The sequence below is a fragment of the Argopecten irradians genome, chromosome 14, assembly GCF_041381155.1.
Source record: "Argopecten irradians isolate NY chromosome 14, Ai_NY, whole genome shotgun sequence".
NCBI lineage: Eukaryota > Metazoa > Mollusca > Bivalvia > Pectinida > Pectinidae > Argopecten > Argopecten irradians.
This window is the reverse complement of record NC_091147.1, coordinates 13,046,550-13,074,282: the sequence shown is the minus strand read 5'-3', so window position 1 is coordinate 13,074,282 and position 27,733 is coordinate 13,046,550. Positions and strand designations below refer to the sequence as shown.

General features: G+C 33.6%; 1 protein-coding gene across 1 annotated transcript; it reads left to right on the top strand.

Annotated features, from left to right (window-relative positions):
- Positions 1 to 1,197: 1,197 nt before the first annotated feature.
- On the top strand, positions 1,198 to 27,363 carry LOC138307816 (sodium-dependent multivitamin transporter-like). The gene is made up of 16 exons (XM_069248714.1): positions 1,198 to 1,548; positions 16,797 to 16,865; positions 17,825 to 17,876; positions 18,690 to 18,757; positions 19,129 to 19,209; positions 19,733 to 19,806; positions 20,052 to 20,189; positions 21,254 to 21,389; positions 22,244 to 22,332; positions 22,767 to 22,879; positions 23,128 to 23,198; positions 23,856 to 23,942; positions 24,679 to 24,908; positions 25,575 to 25,675; positions 26,521 to 26,639; positions 26,815 to 27,363. The coding sequence occupies exons 1-16, from the start codon at positions 1,216 to 1,218 to the stop codon at positions 26,914 to 26,916; spliced, it is 1,863 nt and encodes a 620-aa protein (XP_069104815.1). The 5' UTR covers positions 1,198 to 1,215; the 3' UTR covers positions 26,917 to 27,363.
- The last annotated feature ends 370 nt before the right edge of the window (positions 27,364 to 27,733 follow it).

The following is a 27,733-nucleotide window of genomic DNA, read 5'->3' as shown; positions in this document are numbered from 1 at the left end:
TGGCCAAATTTGGTTACAATCCATGCCGAACTCTAGGACAAGTAGCGATTTATAGGATTTACCTGTATTTCCCCTATTGGGCCCCGCCCCTCCTGCCCCCGGGGGGTCAGAGCCAAAATTTATACAAGTTCTGTTCCCCCTCCCCCAAGGATGTTTGTGGCCAAATTTGGTTACAATCCATGCAGAACTCTATGACTAGTAGCGATTTAAAGGAAATGTTGACGGACAGACGGACGGACGGACGGACGGACGACGGACACCGCGCCATGACATAAGCTCACCGGCCCTTCGGGCCAGGTGAGCTAAAAATGTACTGTTTGATCTTCAAACTTTCTACAATCTCCTTCCATTTTGTGTTTTGTATATATCCTTTATCTAGACCAAAACCTGTTGGTCAAAGGACCAGCTACATAGCAAAATTTGCCTGCCCGACTAGATCACGGGCAGACGGACAGGCGGTATTGTCGAACGCTGGCATGTGACGTTTTCAGCTAATGAGGCAATCATACGACGTCATATATAAATTATGACGTCAAAACCACCTGTGACGTAATAATGGTGTTAATACACAAGTGTCTTACGATATTTATGACATGGCCATATGACATATCAATATGTAATTAATATTGTTTCTAGAATCTTCAATTATTACTGATCACTTGATACCTGCTGCAAGTTACAATCGTGTTGTTCTCTTTTAAAGATACTATACCACTGATGAATGGTATTTTTTAATCTATCATAAAAGGAGCAGACGAATTAGATTTTTTTCTTAACTTAAAAAAAGCTTTTTACTTTACAGAATTTCCACTATTGAAAAGTTTTAGCATTTTATTTTGCTTGAAGAGAAAAATATTAAAATAATTATTTTTCACCAAGAAATACAAAACAAAAAACAACTCCATGACAGTAGCCCCTATATGAAATGAAGTGATGATTGTGCATGCTTCAAAAAGCAAAACACATTATTTGATATGTATGTTTATTATATTTAGACCTGTTGTACATAATTCAACATCAGTTATTGTTAAAATGATGAGCATCGATTATGCTTTGTCGGCGGTGGAGTATCTTTAGATAAAGATTTGCCTGATGATTTATAGAAGAAAACCTATCCGGTTTTCATTTTTTGTTGATATTCATAAAGCAAACATTACTTTACTCTCAAATTTTATAATCTGTGTAGTATCACACACACACACTTGTTTGTATAGAATGGCGTTTTTGAAATGGGAAGACTACACCATATTCATTGTGACCCTGGTTTTCTCTCTGGGAATCGGACTCTTCTATTCTTTACGAGATAACAAGAAGAAGACCACAAGACGATTCATTCTTGGCGATGAGACTATGGCCACACTTCCGGTGGCTTTGTCACTTTTGGTTACCTTTGAGTCTGGCATTATGATGTTGGGAGTTCCGGCGGAAGTGTATATGTATGGAATGCAGTATTATATGTCCGTTTTAGGGCTTTTTGTTGCCCATTTATTGACATTGTATCTAATCCTACCATCACAGTGGAAACTAAACATCATCAGCATGAATCAGGTAAATTCTTTCTTTTCCTAAACATTAAAAAACGAAAGGTGGGGTATCACTTTGGGCCGTTTTACGGCCACTCAGTGATAATCATAATATTTTGCATGAAGATACATTAGGGTCAGCTGATTATTGTATGCTATTCAGAACATCAGATTTTTTTTCTGGGCTCATGTTAATTTCAGAGGTCAAAGGTCAAAGGGTGATAATTCACATTTTCATTGTTTAAGTCATAATTGATTAAATATCAGCACAGAGATAATATTTCTTGCAGTTTTTCAAGCAATTCCTTCACTGAACATAGGATGTTAAGAGCTGTGCCTGCTGCCTCCTTGCATGATCGTAAAATGCGACAAAATTTTGAATCTTAATTTCGTGGTTACCTTAATGAAAATACTTTATTTTTTGCAACCATTTCAGAGCTTTAGAGTGACGTTTAGATCTTTATTTGGATTTTGTCATGATCTGATTAAGTTAATTGCTTCTTAGGGTTACATGAGCTGGGTGAGAGAGTGAATTAGGTCATATTTAGTGAAAGGCATCACCTGTCAACTATGATTTTTTCTGTATTTTCCATATCTAAAGCAAATGATTCAGCTATTTAAGATCTCAGATTTAGCCGCCTTTTCCTATCATGCAATGGGGCAGCAGGCACAATTCTAACATCGTATTTGCAATATGGGTGTTGCTTAATATTTTGCTTTAACCAAATTAAATAACACGAATACTTAACGAAGGCAAATTGAGTCTTCATTTAAAAAAAACAACCTAAATGTACCGAAAGTATGAAACGCAACATGAAATTTAAAAAATAAAGCTATATTAAAATGAAACTGTGAACAGGAAATTCCACAAAGAAAAAGCAGTTGTTTAGGATATAATTACAAATTTAATACTGTTCCAGCATTTTTGCTGCTCCAAGTGAAACACTAAATAACAATTCCCAACAGAAATACAGCCAGACCAATTTTACTTCACATGCGCTCCAAAGTAAGTTCTCTGTCAAATTAAATTTTAACTGGTAAAACATAAATGCAGCATATCAATGACATGAGAAGTTGTCACCGCCATCAGACATGCTTTGCAGCCAGGACGATCCAAATGCAAAAATTAAAAATAATTATGCTGCTGGAAATTGGAAACATCAGATCTTTACCTATGATAATAAAGTTTTTTTTTATTGTGTCATATATGTAGGCTCGTGATCAATAGCTTGTGGGACAGCTTCCACAGCAATTATGTCTGCAGACTACTTTCCCAGACTCCCGGTAAAATAGAGACAATGTCCCCTTGTCCCTCTCACTATGAATGGATGTTGCTGCAGCTGAACACCAGAAGGTTTTAGGTCCTCTTAGTCCGAACATATGGGCTGGTAGATATAGATACACATAAAGCCTTGTTGAACGTGCACCCATAACAAGGATGACTGAAACTGAAATTAAGACAGGTAGAACAAATAGAAACATGATAACACAAATAACAAATCCCTAAAACGGTTACCCAGTGTCAGAAATTGTATCGATGGTGTATGATATGAACACATGATGATCGTTAAAATATATAAACAATTTCAAGAATAAAGAGGAATAATTCCCGCAATGACTAATTGCTTCAAGGAAGCAAAGTTACTATTAGATAATACATGTGTATTGATAAATACGTGTATGTAACGTATAACGACGGTAACATTCAAACAAATAATGACCTAAAAAGTGTCTATACTTAATGTAGTTAAGTTACTACAAATGAATAAGGTAAACGAGCATAGAGTGTGCCTATTCAAAATATTGCAGCGACAAAAATCAATTCTAAATTGAATATTGATGTGTACTGAAATATATATTCCGGTAACTCCGTGTTACAAAACCTGGATATGTGCCAACCACGTATTTGATACCAGGATGCATATGGCCACACCATGCCATACGGATTACATTACATATCAAAATCGAACATCCTTGTTAAGACCACACAAATTGTATCTTGTTGCAGCAAACTCTACAAAACGCATTTTTCCGACAAAACTATATTAGGAATAAAAGTGGGTTTTTGTGTGTTTTTTTTGTGAGTTGTCTATGCTAAGGAAGTAACTACCACCAAACTGGAGATGACTCAAGCTGAAGACAACGTACATGGAATGAAAGTATAACTCGTATAGAATGTGTTCATAACTACATATGATAAATGAAACTAATTGACCTCTAGTTCTTATCTATTAATAAAAAAATACGAAAGCATATCATCTAATTTTATTTCGCTATAACGCGTTTTTTCATCTTGTTTTAACAAGATATCTATTACGTTAAAACAAAATGGTTAATGCATTAATTTACTGCCGTTGAACCCTATCTGTGAACGCTGAAAGTGTAATGCAATTACGACAAGCATCGATAGTACATGATCAAAGACAAGTACTCCGTGGCGTCGAGAATCAAAACGTTTTCTCATTGGATGGTTCGTTTACAAGGTGAGCGGGACCAAATATGACTTGAAGGGTACGTGGGTTTGGATGTTACAATTTGGTGTTTGTGCCGAAGATGAAAGGGACCTTCATATGTATACATGTATCAGCGAGGACCGATGATATGTCAAGATAAACAATTACATGTAAAATATTCTAAGATTGATTAAACTATCGTTGGTGTTATTTTCTGTACTAATTAGTACCCGGCTTAGTTTTCATTATCGACCATATGAATTCGGGAAGGTCAGGAATCTCACGATCCATACATAAAACCTGCCCTGCATGCAGTTCAAGTTTGGAGATACACACACATGTAATTTACGACTCGTAGTACTGAACGTACTTATAGAAATCTTCATCTTCCATCTATGGTATTTTTAGTATATTCTGCATATCATACTGAAAGATTGTAATTTTGTCACATGCATAGGCCTATATAACATCTAATTTTAAATTGTAGGCGATTATTTGTGACACAAGAAAAATTAAGACGCGCGTCTGAGCTCTGTGGACGCCAAAATGCTCCTTTCTGAAATCCAGCCGTGGATTTCGCTCCAACGATCAATTCAAGGGAGTCTCAGTTAATGAGGACCTCACCAATCACCGCGGGCGACTTGCTTACATCGCGAGAAACCTTGTTAAAAGTAAGCAAATACTGCAAACATGGACTACAAACGGGAAGATTATGATTAAAGATAAATCATCTAAAATCCTACAGATCCGGAGGGAATCGGACTTGTCTCCCTTCGGTCATGTCGCGGCCGTGTGATCACACAGTCGGAGTCAGCATCCCTGGGTTGATATATACCGGCGGTGATGTTTGACTTAAATCTTATCTTTATGTAGAGACCGCAGAACCAAATGATTTCGCTATATACGATATATTAACGTTTGCCACTGTCCAGGTTAAATGGAGTTTTCAAGTTTGGTCACCTGTCACTAATTTTGAAGAATGGCATCTGGCATACCTGTAAATAAAAAGAAATAAAGATCTACCATCTTGCTAAACTTTTATGTGGGAGGTTCCATCTTATGTTGAATTCCGCACCAAAAATTGACCAAAATATTCATGAAATTCCAATATTGATTACCTCCCCCTGTCAGACACACACTTGACAGAATTTTAACATTTCTTTACATATTTTACATCTACATGTATTGCCCAACCCACACATTAAACGTTTGAAACTGATGCGCCCTGAATACCCAATCAGCAAGCTCCGAAACATTCACCTCTCTATGAAATCTTGTGCCCAAAAGGGGATTTCCAGGAATCTATTTTTGGTTTGATTCTGCGGTCCCTGTAGAGTCTCAATGACAAGTTTATCAAGTAGACCTAAGTTGAACCTTCCAGTATATTAGCATCTCTTGACAAAATACATTGTAATTAATATATTTCTTCACACTTTGTTTTCATGTTATGATTCGATTATATACCTTTTGTTTTCTCTTGATTTTTGTTACATCATGAAAATATAATCATATGAAGTTCATTGATACCCATTGTGTACATGTAGTCTATTATTCCATCAAATAACAAGGTTTTAAGTGAAAACTTGAGTAATCTTGCTATCGGTTATAGTTTTTTTTTTCTATACAAGGTAAAAACGATTGATAACTCATGTATGATAAGAACTTAAAAAGACTAATAATTAGTAGCAATATAATATGCCTTCTTTAATGTACATAACATAAATACCACTCATGTTAGTATATATCATCTCAACAACAGTTCCATCTAACGCCTTGTTATTTTTATTTAAATTTTATTTTACATGTACATGTATCTGCCTATATCATTTTTTCTTTCATCTGAATGCCTTTTGATATGAAATGACATTGAGAACAAACTTAGCTATAACAGAAGTATGTATGTGATGTTTCGTATCTACATTTATACATGTATGCATTACCCATATATGCTTTATCTACACAAGTAGCCTATTTTTTGTATCAATACACAACAATTATCTCCCTTCGCCCACATCACGCGTAATCAAACGACTTTCACGAACGCTATTTCAGAAAAACACATGATATCATCAGCCGTTTGCTATACTATGAATGTTGATACCGTACATGTATTACCTTCGTTATGTGCATATATACAATTTTAACAATTTCGCTGGTAAACGATCTAAAAATGACTTCTTTTTTTTCATTCAGTATTTTACATAAATACACTAAAAATATCCATAAAAATGTTAGCTATGAATATGTTAAAATATCACTAAATCAACATTATACAAATATAGCATTTTGATGAGGTCGATACATGGTTATATCGACCAAAGAAAAAATATGGACCGAGGACGATATTTTTTCTGTGGTCGATATAACCATGTATTGACCGAAATCAAAATGCTATAGTTGCTTTATTATTTTTCCTGGATTTTTTACATTTTGAAATGAGTGTGAAACTAAATGAGCATCGCAATGTAAATTCTGCTTCGTGACGACAGGTACAATCCTATGATTTTGTAACAAGTATAATTCAAAAATAACATATGAAAACAGTATCAATTGATGCACTTCAAGCTTTTATTACAGTGTAAACATTAATTTTCGTGGGGTTTTAATTTTCGTGGATTTCGTTTTTTGACCAAAATCAACGAATTTACATCCCCATGAAAATATATATACCTATACCAATGTCATGTAAATTTATGCGTTCATACATTGTAGGATGATTATTTCCTCACTAAATAAGGTATATTTCGGGGACAAGCATGACAAGTTCAAAGTTGGAAAATATTGTTCAAACAAAGATAGTGTTCAGAATTTCATGTACTTCATCTACATGTACCAACAAATAATTGATTGAGTATATCATGACTCTTATCAATGTGACACGATAATTGTTTGTTGGACACATCTGTAAAAACACTGGCTGAGTACCGACTCTAGATTGTGATTGTAACTGTGTTGTGTGGTAGAGCTTAGTTCCGCTTGAGAGAAAACAATACAGGTGACAGTGTCGACTATGTATTTTAACGGTAATGTGTAAGGTCTTCTCCACGAATTTAAGTGCCAACGAAATTGGAAAATTTTAGAATCCACGAAAATTGAGCCCAACGAAAATAAATAATTTCACAGTACATGAACCCGGTGCATGTGTGTTTGTAAATTGCATACATATACATGTACTCCATTATACATATGTGGCTCCATGTCTTAAGCTGACGATGCATTTGAAATTAAAAAAAAATATATTAGCGAAATATTTTTTCCAAAATTGTTTCTGAGACATCCCCTAGTTATGACAGTGTGGTATCTAAGGAAGTGGCAGCCATTTTTCTTTTGCTCCTCTTAGTAACCTTCACTGGCCAACCCCCTATATAAAGCACGGGACACTTGACACACGTGTGTCATTCTAAACATGTACGTCTTGTCTCAGATACACATGCCCCGATATTGCAAATAACAATGTCAAATTGAAAATAAACACTGTACTCACCTGACAATATTTCATTGATGTAATAGATGAATGTGTTGTCAGCTATATCCCAACATATGTCCAATACGAACTAATAAAACACTTCAATATACACCAAGTTTTACACGTACATGTACATCGACACGTGTGTCCTTGATAGTTGTCGCTCGCTCGGGTCAGGTACGTAGTCACGTGTACATGGTCAGTTGAGTGCATCGAGTACAATGATATACGTGGAGATATGTGGACGGATTATTGTTTGGATTTCTATTCATTTGCGTTGGAATTCTATTTTGAGAAACATCTAAATGACAGCTTAGAGGAGTTGACATGTTTTCTTGCTAACAAAAGTCCCATATAGTTTTACAGGTGAGGGATTTGTTTACCTATTTGTAGGTGATATATACTGTGGACTGCTAGGCGTATGGGTACACGAATGAGCGCACGTGTGTCGATTCACGCGCTTTATATAGGGGTCGGTGAGTCGTCGGAATGTAAAACAAAAATGGCTGTCCTCAACTGGGGAATGTCTCATAAACGATTCTTGGACAACGAGTATACTTGTTTTAAAAAAAAATCATTTTAATAATTTTAACTTGCATTGTCAGCTTTAAGGACACAGTCAATTAAAGGTATAGTTTGTTCTCCGTTGAGATAATACACTTCGACGTCAAACATATATTTACAGATTCGGATTGACATTAAGATACATTATCTTATGCTTAATACTCCATTCCGTAAAATGAAAATAGTATACATACAGTAAGATTAGCCTAGCTAGGCCTAATGTTGTTACTAGCCTAGGTGGAATTTTAAAAATAAACATCGAACGTATTCACTATTCAATGGCTCCAGACGCTTAATGAATGTTATTCGATTATTTCCTACTCTCCTACCGTGTTTATATTGAAACTTTAAAAGCTTAAACTGTAGTCATCAACTGGAAGTCGTCATCATCTTTGTTAGAAACCGAAACAATCAACGTCGTCTGTCACATTTTGTGGTTACTCTTCAAACTCAGGTCATCAAAACGTTTGTTTCAAAGCGCCAGGAGCACTAAGCGTTTTGGTAACGTAGACGATAACGTTATCTAAAAATAACCGTGCAATATACTTTTTCTATAAACTACTTCCGGAAAAATCGTGCAATATATAATTTTTAATCGGTGATCACGTGGCGTGTTTTTGTCCAATGAGAAGTGACAAAAAATCCAGAAAAATAATAAATTTATTTATGCACTGCCTGGCATATCATGTAATTAAAACAATACAATATATGTGCACAAAAACATATTTATTTACACAATTGAAGTGTGTGTGTGAAAATTCATCCTTTACTTCATCGTTTGATTTATAAGTCTTGTTGATATAAAGCTTATGTAATTTGTAGTGGTACACACAAATATAGCACCATTATTTGTATTGCTACCAGTTAGAATTACCAGTTATGTAAATTTTATAAACTGCTTTGCATCGCAATTTGTAATAGGTATAATATCCACTTGTCAAATTGAGATCGAAACGTCATGTGTGTACATTATGAATTTGTTATTACTAAATCTATTGTACACGTATGTGCATAATTCATTTTACCCATTGAAAATGCAATACGATCTATGACACATATGAATATGGATGGTCGAGCAATTGGTATTGTTTATAACAGTGTCTCAGATCACTTCATTCCTTATAGTTTATAAATCTTCCAACTACGTGACCAACGTATTTTTACTCGGCTTAACACCCGATACCATTAATGCTGCTTTCTTGTGAGGTCTAATAGACATCTGTTATCTATTGTTTTGATAAGTTCATTGACGAACAATCTAAAATATTCCCATGGAGTCTCTTGAAATTATTCACACACTATGTATATATCAATAATATTCTTCTAATATATCATGGAAATGTTAGCTACAAATCTGATCATCTGTCACTAAATCCATATACTAATAGTATGATTGGATATCATGTAACTCGATATTTATACATGTACAAACATAGTAATATATCAGGTAAAATTTATATTCGCCTCCTAGTATGGATATAGATGTACTATACATAATTTGATAAACTGCATTACCATAACTTATGTACATATATACTTTATTTCATTGGATTATATATTGCGATATATGGTATGAATGAGTATTTGATGCTGTGTTTTACAAAATCTTTGATTTTTTTAATGTACATTTGTTCACGTTTTTCAGCTTTATTCACTGGCGTTTTAGAACCTAAATAGTTTATACCTTAAGCATTTTATTATCAATAGTACCTACCTACCCCATTCCCAAACCCATGATGGTTTTAATAGCCATAATATCAATCTTCTTTGATAACCTGCTATTTTCCTTTCCGCAGCACCTTTCCTTTCCCTGCACAATTAACTCCCCTTTCTCACTGCTTTTGCATACAAAAGAAATGTACCATACAAACCGTACCACATAGCTGTTGATTTTATTGGTCAATCTATTCGATACCCTATCCGGTCACGAATGTCATTATTCCTACGAAGGTTAACCTCCGTAACTTGAATGCCTATATGTCCTAATCTTAATTGTGTCCGGATAGGTCTGTTTTATAGTAACTACTATCGGCCATGCACTTTTACATACATGACCGGGTCTGTTCTTGTTGAAATTCTATACGTACTAACTGTGTGATGTATTTATTATATATATTGCATATCTAAACGTATGTGTTAAAAGTCTCAACTAATTACAAACATGAGCTTGTCACACAAATCAAGAATATAGCATATATAGCAAAAAGTGTCGTAGCCCCTTGTGTTACCACAAGCATATCTATACTGTACTTCTCTTCCAATTACTGCTCATTTTTCATGAAAACGATAGTAATTCTGGTCCATGTGGTTCGATATTATTTTCAGTTTCGCATTTAACATTAGCACTTGTGTACTGACAAAGTCTGGGTTCTAAGCTTTCTAATCTTTTATTCAATTTCTCTTGATTGTCAGCAATTCTAAAACTGTAAACAGAAACAAACATAGTATTACCTTATTGTAGTGTGTAACACATGTTTTCAGCCGACGCTGAATTAAGCTATAGCTAGATAACAAAGCTGCATAATAATAGAAATGCAAATTACACAATTACAGGTAATATCTTATAGAGTATCATTCACAATCACAGTTTGTATTTACCCTTTAGACTACAAAGGACTCTGTTGTGAACATTGTTTGATCTTCTGTCCAAAACATGACGTTTCTCTTTCCAGTTCTTTTTCGTGCGGTCGATGATAAAAGTCCACTTCCGGAAATGGACTCCGTAATTGGTATTCCGGAATTTAAATTTATCCACGAAAGGGTGAGACACGACAACTTGCCATAGTACCTCTATCCCCTAACCTATGTACATCAGCTCTATCTCTATTACTTGTTCAGCTATTGCTCCTTTTTAGTGGTGATATTGAATGTAAGGCTGGACCTCAAGAATCTGAATCTGCCTTTCATCTGTTTCTTCATGTTCTTCCAATTTCTCAACATTATTTAACGAAGTCAAATACACATTTGTTCACCTTAACGTACAAAGTATAAAGCAGAAATACGATATCCTCTACAGTGAATTATACAATCTCGATATTTTATCATTTACTGAGACATGGCTTAGACCTGATGTTGATTTTCCTGATTTTTCTCCCCCTTTTCGCTACTGTAGACCAGATAGGCAAGGAGGAGGAGTGTCTGTATATGTTATTAATAATTTATCATGTAAATGCAGATCTGATCTCGAATTACCTTTAGTCGAGTGCGTTTGGCTACAAGTAAATATATCTGGAAAATCTATCCTATATGGAACCTTTTACAGAACTCCTAACACACCCGTTTCTGGCTGGGACCACATTGTACACTCCATCGAACTCGCTTTCAACACTGGAATATCTAATATAATAATTACCGGCGACTTTAACGCCAACCTCTTGGTCAATAATACTCACTCATTTCATCTTAAAAACATGTTAACTACTTACAACCTGACACAGTGAATATCCATCCTACCTTTTTTACTGAAACTTCTTCCTCTCTCCTTGATATACTTTGAACCAGTGATCCGTCATTAATTAACATCTGTCATGTTGGTGAGAGCTTTCTTGATCAACCTTTGAGATATCATTGTCCCATTTATGGTAGTATAAATATATCTTAACCTTCCCAAAGATGCTTCAAACGTAACATTTGGCTCTATAATCACGGTAATTACGATGACTATAGAAACAGACTTATTGCAGTCAACTGTGATACTATTTTAGACGATAACGATATAGACAAAAGTACAGAACAACTAACAGATATTATTATAAGTACAGCCAAAAATGAATACCTTTTAAAAATATCACCGTTAGAAGCAATTCTCCTACATGGCTAACTAATAATATAAGAAAACTGATACGCAAGAGTAAATATTTTCATCGTACGGCTAAACAATCTGGAAATGTAGGCGACTGGGCCAAATTGAGAAGTTGCTCCACCGCCGACAGAGTATAAATGGTACCCATCATTTGAACAATAATTGGTGTTTAATTGTGTATATATATGTCTTATTAACTCAAAAAATAATATGAAATAATTGATTTTGCTTTCGGTGCATGTGCAATCAGTACTGTATTCCATATAGGACATAGTGCCACGTAATTTTCTCGGGATGCAATTAATTGTTTTAATATCTTTATTTTGAAGTAAAATAAGAAGCTCAGACTTTTCAACGATGGTAATGGTGTAAAGTATGTAACTTTTGTAACTGATGAAAAATACTAAATCGTCTGGTCCTGTTTTTGATAGAGAAAAAATATCATTTGTTAGCGGTGGAGCATCTTTAAGAAATATGTGTGTTACTGCCATTCGAAAATCGAAAAGTAGTTATTTTTTTTAAAAAAGACCACTTTGCAATAGGTTAAACGATAATATTAATACTAATGCTAGAGAATGGTGGAAAATCGTCAATGGTCTAATGTCAAACTCTTCCAAGAAATGTTCAATCCCTCCTATCGCTGTCGATAATAAGATTTTGGACAATGATCTCGATAAAGCTTAAGCTTTTAATACATTCTTCTCCTCTCAATCTACTATTAATGATACTAATAATCATCCACCCGAGCTTCCCGAATCTCCTCACAAATTTTCACATATTTTCATATCTCGACAAGACGTTCGCGATGCGATATAATCTCTTAACTCCCAAAAAGCAGCTGGTCCCGACATGATAAGCCCTCGTCTTATCAAGGAAGCGGCCGATATCCTTAGTTATCCATTACAACATTTATTCAATCTTTCTATTAGCACTTCCATATTCCCATCTTCCTGGAAAAGGCAAAAAAAGATGATCCATCTATTATTCAAAACTACCGTCCAATATCACTATTTTCCATTTTAGGCATGTTAATGGAACGGTGTGTATATAAATACGTCTACAATTTTCTTGTTGATAAATCTCTACTAACTCCCCATCAATCTGGCATCAGATCAGGTGATTCACTATCAATCAACTTTTGTCAATTTTTCATGATTTTTTTTCCAATCTCGATAAGGGTAACGAAGTAAGATTAGTTTTCTGTGACATAAGCAAAGCGTTTGACCGTGTATGGCATCGGGGTCTCCTATCAAAATTAAAATCTATCGGTATCTCAGGAAATCTTTTCTCTTGGTTCTCTAATTACCTGCTTAATCGTTGTCAATGTGTAGTAATTAATGGTAAACAATCTCATTTAGCTAATATAACAGCGGGTGTTCCTCAAGGATCCATCCTAGGTCCATTGCAATTCCTAATTTTCATTAACGATATTGTAAGTAATATCAGCTGCTCCATCAAACTATTTGCGGACGATACATCATTGTCTGTTATAGTGGAATCCCCTGATCTGAGTGCAAATCTACTAAATAATACCTTAGAATAATTAACGATTGGTCTAATACATGTCTTGTAAAAATTTAATCCTTCTAAAAGTGTAACAATGACTGCAAGCAAAAAAAAAAATAATAAACCGATTCAACCCTCCCTATTCCCTGAATAATATCACACTAACAGAAGTTACTTGTCACAAACACCTTTCAGCTAATTGAACTTGGTCTGACCATCCAAAACATATTATTAATAAAACATATAAAAAACTAAATTTACTCCGAAACCTCAAATTCAGCATTGATAGAAAATCTCTTCAAACTTTATACTGTTCTTCTATTAGACCATTGCTAGAATATGGAGACACTGTCTTGGATAACATAACATTGGGACAAAGTAATCTTTTAGAAAACATTCAACTTGAAGCAGCTAGGATCATTACCGGTGCCACCAAACTCACTAGTCATGATCGCTTATATACAGAATCTGGATTAGATACACTTATGAATAGAAGGCGAAAACACAAAATCATTAAATTCCATCAGATTGTTCATGGTCAGTGCCCCCCTTACCTAACTAACATGCTCCCAGCTCGTCATCGTAATATTCACTCATACAACACAAGGGGAGCCTATTCTTTCTATCAATCTTCATGCCGCACTAACATTTACAAAGACTCCTTTCTACCTTCTTCTGTGGACCTATGGAACTCGCTTCCGGAAATTATAAAATTTAATCCATTTATTGCCTGTCTCAAAAACTTCCTTAACACTGATATCCTAGCTGTCCCTCTCTACTATTATTATTGTAAAACAAGGCACGGCCAGATTCACCACTCCCATCTTAGAATGCATTGCAGTTCTCTAAACTCTCATCTATATCATCGTTATCTTGTAGTTAGTCCTCGCTGCTCCTGTAACCAATCTGACAAAACTTCATTTCCTTCTCCATTGTTTAAATTACCAACAAACAAGAATGGTATGTTTCAGAAACCTACCCCATGACTATGATATTAACACTTTACTCTATGGTAACCCTAATATGTCCGATCAGTACAATGTAAATATTTTTGATACGGTTCAAAATTTTATCAGTCGCTCAAACCGTTTCAAGTAGATATAAATACATATGTATCCATCAGTACTACTCTACTGTCTACTTAAAACCATTTTGATCTTTTTCGTATATTGGTTATATACTCATGACCCGTGTTAGTCTTACTTATGATCAAACTATGGCCGATTTATGTACGGCTGAAAAATAAACACCATTTTTTTCTCTACTCAATCCCTGCACTCTTCTCTTTCCTTATCAAAGCACTGTATAATTAGCAATGAAAATTCTTAGAAATCAGTACGGTCCTATTGCTTATAAGTTATATATGTATGGAGACGGACTAACATAAGTACATTGTACTTGTTTCTGTATCCAACCTTTTTGACATGTATTTTGTACTGTATCGTTATTGAATTGAATAAAATATTGTTTAAAACAAGACGCGGGGTTCGTTTAATCTTTAATAACTCTTAAATTTGACCGGAATATGAATTTACGACTACAAATTAAAAACCGTTAGGATTTCTGTAATAAGCTGCTACAAATTATAATGTATGTGTTAAATGCAATACAGATATACGTAAGCTTATAATTAGATACCGCGAAACCCGTCATGATTTAATAAACTAGCTATAGGAGTTTTAAAAATGAAAGACAGATACGTACAATGTACACGAAAAACCGTAATGATTTCTTTAATAAACCGATACAATATTTGTTCAATGAGTTTTAGAGATAGAGAATGTATACAATATGTAATTGAAGCAATAAAGCACCTTTTAGGGTAAAGAACTTAATTTCAAAGATGATATAAATTTCTAAATCTATAAAAGTTTTGTTTTGTGACATATCATTTTTTAAATTAAAAAAAGATGTATGATCATGACAAGTATAATTAATTACTGTTAAAAGGAAATATAACTTTTTTTGTTAATGAAAGTCTAGAGCTACAAAATTGATTAAAAGGTTTATGTGTTAGGTAAATGAAATCAAGTTTATTTCAAACTATTTTAATTAGGTGACTGTCAAAAATCTAGAGAAAAGTTTCTGCAAATGGGGCTGGTAAATCTTAGTGACGGGACTTTGTATAGATATGTAGGATGATTCTTGATAGGAAAATTAATGCTCTTTCCAGCGGTAGTAGCCGTTTTAATGAAGATGTGCTAGAAATGTGTTTTTATAGCCACTAAAGGTAGGCGGGTTAGAAATTTAGCAACAACGTTCAGCTGACATTTGATCTTCAGCAAATGAGACTTCATTTTTAACTCCACCTACTTCAAGTTCAGCCAATCATCGCAACCTTAGGGTGAGTGCGGCGCGACTATCTTGTTGCATCACTTCGTATAGTACTTTCGTCGTTCACAGATAGGGTTCAACTGCAGTAACATTTCATAAATGATACACAATTGTAATACTTTACTTTTGATACAATGAAAAAAAGTCTTTCAAAGAATTTAATTGATTCATTTAATCAAAGCTTGTATGATTCATTTAATCAAAGCTTGTATGATCAACCGTGGGTCACAGACGATAATTATGTTTATATGACAGAAGATAGAGTCACTGCATGTTATCAGCCAGCCCCGTCACAAGTTGAAAGCACACAAAACAATAAATGGTATTGGCTTCACCAGGGTACATGAAGTACAGCTGTGTTGTATTATAACAATAAAAACATAAATGCCAAAATGTTTATGAAACCAGTTAAGATGTAGTTATAAAACATGGGTGCTGGTATGGCTAAACAAATTAAATGTGACTACCAATAATTGTTAATGTTTGGTTTTTTTCTTAATTTGATATATAATAATTGATGGTGGTTTTGTATATTTCTTTATGTAACATAATATGCATATGCATGGGAGAAGGCAATTCTAAGCTGTGTAACTTGTTCTTAAATTCCTTTGACTTTATTCAATTAACATTTGTTTAACTTAGTAAGCCTAATACAATGAGAAATTCACTAGATATATTTATATATCTTCAGTGATAACAAATACCTCTGTTTTTATTATACGCCATTTATAAAATTGTCAAAACTTTTAGCAAGAGGGAATAACTAATAATTGTAATTATCTCCCTTAAATATGGTATCAGACCCCAACATGCTGATTCTGTGTTTAAACAACGATGAAGTTTTATCTGCATAACAATTATGTGAATTCCACGCTTTTTTAATTTGAAATTCAATTCGACTACATGTATGAACCATCAATTGCCAATAAGATCTGAAAGTTGATAAAATTTCAACTTAAAACTAGAGTTCCCTTTCGTCCATGAAAGAATATATCTAAAGTAGTGACCCCCATGAGATACCGGAGAGTGTTTGCTTAATTAATTTTTGTTCTCTATTGAGAACACAATTTGGTCAGTTTGTTGCGGGGATAAGAAATATGAATGATAAATAATGTACATTTTTCCTTCTGTGGTATTTTTCTTTTTAGTATTTCGAGCTTCGATATAAATCCCGTGGAATCCGAGTGTTTGTTACGGTTCTCACACTGTTAGCCTTGGTAAGTGATTTTAATCACCACTTATATAGTTTCCGAGTGTTCAGCCAATCAAATGCCTGTATTCTATTTCCTGTCAATTCAAGTGAAAGGAAACTTAGCCAAGGTGTGTTGTCATTATATATATATTTAGTCAGCATACGTTGAAAAACGTTAAAACCGAAATCTTGTTTCTGATATGTTTTAACATGTTTAACCATTCCAAAGTTTGATATTAACTCCATGTTCCACTAGAAATCAGGATAACTTTTAGAAGGTTAGACATATTCACTATATGTTGTATGGTTTCTTTGAATTTCAATATTGGAATTAATATTTGTCATGTTCAGTCGAAGAATATAAGTATTCGTCACTTTCATTATTTCAATATTTGCATCTAATGTTTTTCACCCTTTTTTCATTCGGTCGTTCCGGCTTTATTTTACTGTGGTATAACGATGCAATTGTTACCCAGACGATGAAATAGCTGTAGATTACTGTGATAATATAACATTTTTTTTCTCTCAAAAGATTAGCAATTATCCTAAGACTAAAATATCATTTTATTTTTTTATTTTTTTTTGATAAGGACAAAAACTGTAGCTCAAGTTTTGCACCCATTTCATAAAATTGACAATTATTGAAATTTTGAGAGTTAATTTACTTATTTCTGTAGTTCATTATCTTCAAATTGTACCGAAAAACAAAGAATTGTCCTAATTCATGCCATACATGTACATAGTGGAAATCAATAGAAGTGACGAATACATTTGTCCTTTGACTGTATTTTTCGCTACATGCCTTCCATGCTATTGGCTTATGAACTACTTAATTAAATTCATTCATTGATGTAATATTGTATTTTTTCTGGAATAATTGGGTATCATGTTTTAACTTAATGATAATAATTAATCCACATAAGTCTAGATGAAATAGATATATTAAGAATTAATTGGAATTAATTTTGTATGGTCTTGAATTAGGTAAACTTCCTCGGAAATGTAGTATTTGTTCCGGCTATCACACTGGAAGTTAGTAAGTATTGGTGCGAATCAAATTACCTTTTTTAATACACTATACTTTAAAACAGCAACAGCACACAAAAATATCATTTGAATTTGCTGTATAAGATTCTTAAATGAATCGAATAATAGAGACTGGAAAATGAGATGAGTTTGCTGTTTGTTTTTATAAACTGGTGGATAGATACTAATAACTTACTTCTTCAAAAGTAAAGCATTTGATAATGTATCCTTTATATATGTCTTTTTGTGAATATAACCTTATGATGTCACAATAACAGAAAAAACAGTAATCAAAATCCTGAATTCTCCATGCAAATATTATTGCATCATTACTGAAGCGATGCTAAATTGGATCTAATTCTTGTACCACGTGATGCCGAATAACTTTTGTGCCTTAGGCCAAAAAAATGATAATATGTCTGTTTAGGGTTACCCGACCGACCCTGAATTTTTTACTCGCACCCTTATTTTTTCTGTACCTAAAAGGATAGTCCTATTAAAATTTTACTCTTGGCCAATCTGGACTGTTGCTACCTACTTTCTTAGTCAAATCTCCAAAAGACGTTTAATCAAAATAATTCTATTGCTAAATATGATTCACATATCTGTTTAGTAAACAGCTCGATTTTGCATATGAACTTGACCATTTTTTTCGCCAATGTAACCTTAAGCAGAAATATATTTTTGGCCTTACTTTATCTAGTAATCTAATGTTAATGGAACGTAATGGCGTAATCGCGGTACATGTATATCATAGTTAAGTTGTCCTTATCAGGTATCTCGTTGGGATTGAAATAATAATTATTCTGTTTGTTTTCAACAGTTGCTGATATCTCGATGGAGATCTCCATCATAGCATTAATGGGAACAGTACTTCTCTATACAATTATGGTGAGAAACGATGGTTTAGTTTATGCCTCTATCGCCACTACTGAAAGCGTTCAATGTACAACTTTTTCAGCATTATATTGTATTATCCTGTACATAACTAGTCGAGTGAGGATGAATTGACTGTCGCGTCATGTGTTTGTGAGCACAACGTTTCGGTTATTGCAACAAAAAGATATGGTTTTTGAACACTAACTCATGAAGTGAAAATTAATTCAATGCACCTTCGTCCAAGTGCAATAACTTATCTACATACAGAGACGAAATAAATTCTCACTCATATGCCGGCAAGTACAGAGATGAGCCGGGTTTTCAATTTTCAAATGATTCGCTATCCATGAATAATCAAAGTGTTTACTTTATGATATTTACAGGGGGGATTCACAGCTGTGATTTGGACTGATGTATTCCAGGCCATTCTAATGTTTGGCGGATTATCTGCTATTGTTATCAAGGTAGTTTTGCATTTATTTTACAAAAGATCGAAAGGTTTCTACAGTACTATTATTTTTACTGGTCTTCCATCTTTGTATATTATAGTGTTACCTCATGTGTGGGTAGGTATCTATTATGACATCATTGAAACTCGTTTCTCTGAAAAGTATGACGTAACGCTCGCAAACAGATGATTTCTTAATTTTCAACCTACCCACAAGGACAGATAATTTATTTATATAATATGAAAATACAGAATATCTAACGTTTGAACGTTAATGTAACAGAGATATACAAGATCAGCTTTTTTCAATTTAGGCTTATAATTAGGTTATTTCCTTAATATCACTTTCGAGAAGAAGATGTAAACTGAAAACAAACTACATGTGTTATTTGTAATAAGAAAAATAGTTATTTAATACATTAAATAAATACATATAATGAAGGGTTTTTTTTTATTCCTAAAATAAAACAATTACTTGTTATCGTAAAATTCATAACTACCTTTAAATGAGAATTAATTTTGAACATATCATTTATCAGGGAACTATTGAAGTCGGTGGAGTAACACGTTCCTGGTCCAAAATAACAGAAAGTGGACGCTTCAATATACTAAAGTAAGTTTTTATATGTCTGATACAACCGTCCGGTCGTATAATATAAGATGAATATAATAGAGAAAGCAGCAATATATCAGAACAAAGATAGAGAAAAGGGCGATTCAATATATAAAATGTAGTCTCATATGCGTTTCTATTGGTTTATTTGGGTCTCATATGCGTTTCTATTGGTTTATTTGGGTTTTTTAATTCAGATATGTTAGTTATGTAGAATCATTAGGTATTATATTTTACTTTTTCAGTTTTAATCCAGATCCCACATTACGTCAGTCATTTTGGAGTCTTTTTATCGGAAGTTCGATCACCGGATTTAGACTTCAGTTTAGCCAAGCTACGTACCAACGGATAAAGGCTTCACAATCGCTTACTGTAGCTAAACGGTAATATAAATAGTCCATAATTCGATGGATTGCAAAAACAACACTTATTAGTCCTTAAAATATCTGTTGACAAAGAACCATACAAACATAGTATGTAATATCATAATTCCATTTTTCTATTTTTTTCTCTCTTATAGAAAACAATGAACATTGTTTTTTGCAATTGTGCATTGTGCAATGTTATTTGTGCACATTAACTGGCAATTATGTATTATTTCAATTTTTCTTATTGTATTGCTCTAATACTCATCAGTTGTACCTCCCGAAATTATTTGTTGATTTTTTATCGTAAATGTTTCCGATTTTCGGCTGTGGGACATAATTGAGTTCTGAATTCTACCTTTTAATTCGTCTCTATATAAAACAGAAGTTCGACCCAGATGTGACGTTTCTTCAATCATGCGACGTCATATATATATATATTATGACTTCAAAACTACATGTGACGTCATAACAGTTAGAAGGGAGTATACGATCACTGATAATGTAATTGTATATGTCTGCACTTATTGTATAGTTTCTACCCCGAGAAATTGTCGGGGAAAGGCAATCCATTTTGACGGAGCGTTATCAATTTAAATTTAACGCGCTGTTAGGATGGGATGTATATTAGGGTCAAGATAACACAAGAACTGTCATGCTTTCACTCAAACCCGATTCTTTAAATGTATTGTTTATTAATGTCTAAGTGTTACGCATTGTGTATGTTTGTTTTGATTTAATATCTAAGCTTTAAGCACTATGTATGTCCAACTATCATTAATTAATACTCTTTATACTGTAAATGAATTATGATTGCATCGTCACTCTTGAAACATCGCCGAGCAGTAAAGAACACAAAAAACTTAATAATGATTTCTTGTATACATCAGCAATCCAGGTACAACCCCGCAATAACACCTTGATAGTCCCACAGTAGAGATTACATTTACTGTACTGGTATCGCATTCTTTTCTCATACGAAAATGAATAGATCTAATCAATGAATAAAATACAGACGTCCAGTTTATATTATATATAAACGTTTGTTTTGAATAGAATTTATAAAACAAATTTATTTTCAGAATGTTTCTGACTGCGTCCGTGCTGTTTCTGGTAATGGGAGCATTAGCTGTTATGTCAGGGGGGATAATGTTCGCCTACTATGATACGATAGGATGTGATCCTCTTGTAGCCAAACAAGTCAGAAACCCAAATCAGGTATATACAGTTATATGATGTATGTGCTGAAAGATAAAAAGAAAAAGAAAATGAAAGACTGCTCTAAAACTCGCTGAACTAACACTTTAAGAATAAGATAAAACCCACTGAGCTAACAAAACTGGATATAATCTTAAACACACTAGATTGTCGGTTTCCACACTGACTTTTACCTGACGTCACTGAATGCATGGTCGTGTGACGTTTAATATATATCATATTGACTCAGTGTTTCCATTTTTCAGAAACAACCGAGTCAATATTCCGTTGCCCAAACGCTGCATTCTTTAGGCGTTCTTTGACCAATGCTTTTCTTGTTATTTATATGCACATTAGAAATTATTTCTGACATTTTTTGCAGAACGGGATATCTTATATAAAAATTAAGGACATTTGTTTCGGTTAAAAAAATGACCTCGCACTACGCACTCGGTTATTATTTATTCTACTGGGCAATATCATGACACCATATGGATCTCAACAAAGGTCTATAACTGATATATATAAGATATGATAATTGTTTAAAATGTTTGCCTCATACTAAACATAGAAATACATAGAGAATGGCTCAACAATATCTTCCCGAAGAACTCAATATCGGCGTAATGTGATGTCACAACCACAATATCGACCCGGATGTGACGTCACATTAGGAATATTGACTCGGTGTTTCTAAATATTGGAAACACCCAGTCGATGTGCTAAATATCGCCCTCAATGTGACCGTGTATTAGTAAAAATTGTGTACCATTGGAGAATATATAGATATTTTCAAGCCACAGAAATATGTTGTTCATTTTCAATTGATGGCAAAGTTACATATGCATGTAGACAGGCACATTTTTCATTTACAGTTGATGGCACAGTTTGTGAGGGATATATTTCATGATACGTCATGTCTACCTGGACTTTTCCTTGCTGCTCTGTTTAGCGCTTCGTTAAGGTAATACATGTGTATATAACTTTAGACTTACGCCAAACTAGTGAAAAAGAAAATTATTATCAAGTGTCACATTCCATATTTCCGTCATTACTTTCTTATTATATGATTTGAAACTCAGAAATAGAATGTATAACGGGAAAAATGTAGTCTCCTTTAAAGTATAAATGAACAAAATGAAAATAAGAAAAAAAAAATAGCGAGCCTATTTGGTAAATAATAAATAGTTTGGAGATAAAATGTTATCCTTAATGATATCGATTTTTTTTTAAATGATTGAAATGATGTATCTGTTTCGAATAATTAACTTAGTTGGTACTTTCTCGGATGATTCAAACAGTCCGTTAATTAAAGAAAATTTCGCACTCTAAACGTATTGTGAAAACTCTTAATGTCTGTACAATACATTTGATACTTTTGTTTTGGTTCACTTCTAGCACCATGTCGTCCTTGCTAAGTGCAATGTCTGCCTTGTTTTTTGAGGATATTGTCAAACCGTATGCAAGGCCGATGTCAGAACAAACCTCTATACGCGTTGCCCGGTTTTCAGGTAAACTTTCTTCCCATATGTTTTGACTTTAAATACACATATTTTGGTGTAGAATTTTTCACCTATTTCCCCAGCGATAAAAGTGAAGGAAACAATATCTCTAAATTTTAACTTAATTGATTTTACTTTACATATATTTATATTCGTGACCATATAGTTTCATGATTTCCCTCATCTTGCCTTATTGCTAACGAATTTAATTTTTATTTATCATTTCGTAAATATTGCCAACCCATTTTTTACCACAGTTTTCCTATTTGGAGGACTTGGTGTCTTGGCTGCCTTTGTAATATCAGGAATGAAAGGGCCAATATCACAGGTAGGTCGACAACTATATATCGTTGATTACTGTAAAACAATTTTCTGTGGCGAATACCCAATTTCGCGATTTATATTCGAAAAAAAACTCGGGAAGATTAACATTCACGGATACAAAATTTTATCTGGACATATCTTTTAGAATCAATTAATATATATGTTAATTCGTGGCGATAATCTTTCTGAAATCTACTGGGATCCTGAAATAATGTAAATCGCACGCGACAGAACGTTTGAAGGAGGGAAAGAGAGGGGAAAGAGAGGGGGAATATATTTAACTTAACAAAATTATGAAATACTATTTTCGCGATTTGTACATATCTTTGATGCTTTAAAATATCCACGTCACGCTTTAAAATATCCAAGTCAACTTTCATATTATTGTTTTATCTTAAAACGAAATGTTAAACTTATTTGCAACCCTCTTAAATTCCAAATGTATCTTGTAATTACGTAGTTCAATTGACCCTCCATAACCCGGACACTTGCATCTCTACACAAAATCTTCCGGATTGCAAATATTTCGGACTGTCTACTTTTTCAATAATACAATCCGTTTACTGGCATTTCCGTCCTAAATGTAAGTTTTTGGATCATTGGCGTCCGGATTATCGGATGCCTACGGTTATAATGTAATCAATTAATTTTACATCAAAAGATACTAGATGTGACTGCTGCATGCACGGCGGGTTCGTCGACTGGAATAATGATGTTAGGTTGGTTAGTGCCGTCATCGAACGCTTTGGTAAGTTTTGTTATGGTATATGTTTAAACATATCATTGGATAATTAAATTTTTCATATTAAAAAAACAAAGATGCTATTAGGCAAAAATTTAACGTTTATAACGTCGCATTTGATTGGTTGATATGGCGGCGTAATAATTTCCATCGTCAGAGACCCACGGGTGATCGCGTTATGCTACACTTATAGCGTAGTGTAACGCGATCACCCGTGCGTCTCCGACAATGAATTCTTTCTAAAAGAAAAGAACCAATCAATTAAAGTGGAATTACGGGTAAAAAGGTTGAATTATAACGATTAACTTGAATATATGTTTTATGTTATTGCAAGGTATTTCACAAAAATCTGAGTGTACAACAAATACGTAAATGCATTATTGCGTTCATGGTTTTAGAATCATTTTGCGATAAATTAATACGCAGTAGTAATACTGAATATTTCCATACCATTATCATCCCAAAAAGACTAATGGTATACATAACGAGAATATTCAACTTGAAAAACAAATTGTCGATATAGCTGCGCTTGTTCTGGTTAAAGTGCCTCTGTTGAGATCTTTTAAGATCTTAATCGGAAGTCTAAATTCTTACATAACGGACGTTGCGTTTCACATTAGTGTTGGTACTGTTTTGCTTTTGTCAGATGAATGCATAAAAGATCAATTTAAATGGACTAAAAAGACTAAATACTCAGCTCTGATACCTTTATTTCGCTATGAATCTATTCATCCATTGTCAGGGAGCGATGATTGGGGGAATTGTTTCCTTCCTCTTCGTCGGATGGCTAGCAGTAGGAAAGATAACTTCATCAGGAACAAGAGTATATATAAAATTAGATCCGGCGTCTACCGAAAATTGCCGGATGTTAAACGGGTCTGCATTTATGACTGGATATGACCAAAATGTTTCAAGTATCTTTGAAAATGGTATCATATCACCGACACAAGTACCTGCCGTTAGTACAGGACCGTAAGTAAATTAGTATGTCATACCTGGGCGAAGATTTTGTTATTCTTTCTTCAGTAATCCATTGCGAACCATAATATTTGATGATGTGATAAGAAAATTAAAAAAAAAATAATAAATAGATAATAACCAAAAATTAATGCCTTATAAACATCAGTTACAACATAGAATATGTTTGCACTGTAAAAGAAATTGTTCTTATCTCCAAGTTAGTGTATATTTAGATGAAAACATATCTATATAATTCACTTTCCGATTTCTAATGAAAAAAAATATCTCATAACTGTGGTTGTATTTGTTTCTTTGTACTTTTGATGTAATTATAATAAGTTTTGGTAGTACTTATATAAAAGTGAATATATACAGTAGCTAATTTATTATTGATCGTAAACCCAATGATGCAATGTCTTTGTTCAATAATCAGAAAATGCTAAAACATAAAAATATCGTTTTGTTTATTATTAGTTCAGAAATCAGAATAAAGACCACCGTTGCGACACAGACAATTATGTGAATAGCCATGGGAGGGCCGCATTGTGTTAAATTAGAGTGTTTGGAACCCTAAGAAGGTTGTCTTAAAATGCATGCTGTCATTGTACAATGTGGTCGCCCAGGCAGGGTTTAGTGTATTGCACTCATGTCATTGTTGTTTATTATCTTAATTTGCAGACAAGGCCTCGACATCCTGTACTCTCTGTCCTATAAATGGCTGTTACCGATCGCTATAGTATTGGTACTAGTAGTTGGATCAGTTGCAAGTCGTCTCCAAGGTAACAGAAAATAATCTTACTGTATACTGATTTTATGTCGGTAAGGTTTTTGTTTCATTTATTGACTCTCACATGCTGTGAACGTGGCCATTTACATGGGTAGGGATTAACGCTAATTACGTGAAGCCCTTTTTTAATATCAATAGTATTTTGAGTCTATATGAAACTGTTTTTTGCTAAAATAATAACGTCGCGAAATGTTTACACGTTCGAATCACGAAATTAACAAATCGCAAAATCAATCACTAAATGTATCCACATCTACAGTAGCTAACATTAAAAAGGAAACTTCCCTGACAATATAATATTATATATTAATATACATGATGTACGGAACCGGATACAAAATGCGTTCCGTGATTCGTTCAGTGTTTTGTTGTGGGTATTTATATGTAAGTTTACCAACATAAAGTAAGTTTCTGAAAAAAATAGCGTACCAACATTGCGTAAGTTTCTGAACATTTCCGGGTGTTTCTGAATAGTTAATCATTATTGAGTTAATTTCATTTTATTTTAGCGAAGTGGAATTACATGCATATTTACGAAAACATTTCTAGAAACTCTTCATAAAAAGATATTTCAGTAATGATATTCTTCATAAACGCTACCATAATGGACATTATACCAGTAGCCTTCTAACGCTAGACCACAAGGTCAAGACCCAAATACATGTACTAGCAAAACTGTATCTACAGAAAGTTCGTATTCCTTATACCTCCATACCATGAGTATATTATTTAAATAAATAAGGTTATTCCAGTTCTCTGAAAATGTAATAGTAGTATAGTAATAATATTTTTGTTTTGGTTTTTTGTTTTGTTTTGTTTTACTTGTTTTGTTAAAAGCTCAAGAGCCTGTTGATCCCACACTGGTTGTTCCGGTCTGTGATTATGTCTGTTGCTGCATTCCTGAAAGTGTCCGCCGGAAGTTCCGGTGCGGAATGAAGTATCCTGGGATAAACGAGGTAGGGTGCATTATAAGGTCAAAATATTTTGGTAATAGTGGCATATTTTCCATTATGAATAACGCATTCTCTCTTTAAAACATTGAGGGTTTTTTTCTCTTCAGCCGTCTTTGTAATTTTGAGCTATGAAATATTTGATAGTATGTATAGTTTATTTTTTTCTAATTTGATAAAGGTTACTGGCGAACCTAATGCAGAAACAAAAAGAGAATTACTGTCGACCAAGGACAATACACTTAAGACAGAAGAAGACGAAATCCTAAAATCCGCGCTTTGATGTCTGCACTCAGAAAACAAAACCCCATAAAGTGTCACTGCTTGCCAAATTAAAGAGTACTTAAAATAAACTATTAAAAAATATAATTTACTGAATATTTAAAAAAAAAAAAGACAGTTGGGCTATATTTTTGTCGGACCTTCTTTGAATTTACAGCAAACGTTTCAATAACTTACTTGTTTTACTTATTGATAGACATTCAGAAACGCAAACAAAATCTTCATGGGTACATTTGTCTTATCTTACATGCATATTAACCAGAAGCAGTCTCTTGATTTATCAATAAAATGAGCAATGACGTATCATACTTGATTGATATAGACTGATCGTGTTCAAATCTTACGTTGTTAAGCATCATCTTTTCACCAAATATCTAATTTTGATTCTCTTTTTTGCGGACACTGGGCGTGTAGCAAATATTACATTTTATTATACGTTTTACAGTAAAAACACGGTTATAACGAACCCCTGCAGGTGACCACAGAATTTACATCAGTGCAAGCATAGTTCCTTATACCAATTGTACAGATTCATTAAATAAGTCTTATAAATCTCGGAATATAAAAAATACTACGATATAATTATGCATTCGTTTTAAACGTGATTTACTTCAAACCTTTCCAACATTTGTAGATTTTATCTACATGCATGTTAAATTAATCAAGTTTCAATTTTTCATTAAATATATGAAGTAGATTAAACAAACCAGAAGGGTGTCTAATTTTGGGATGCTGGTAGAACCTGGAACCATTACCAGATGGAATGATACCATTATAAATCAATAAATCAATCGGTGATATGAGCTGAATAGATGTTG

Bases quoted from the DNA above. Each gene is read 5' to 3' on its own strand.
- LOC138307816 (XM_069248714.1), top strand. From the start codon at position 1,216: ATGGCGTTTTTGAAATGGGAAGACTACACCATATTCATTGTGACCCTG. The intron at 19,807-20,051 runs GTAAGTTTTTAT...TTACTTTTTCAG, and splicing joins GGACGCTTCAATATACTAAA to TTTTAATCCAGATCCCACAT. The intron at 26,640-26,814 runs GTAGGGTGCATT...AATTTGATAAAG, and splicing joins AGTATCCTGGGATAAACGAG to GTTACTGGCGAACCTAATGC.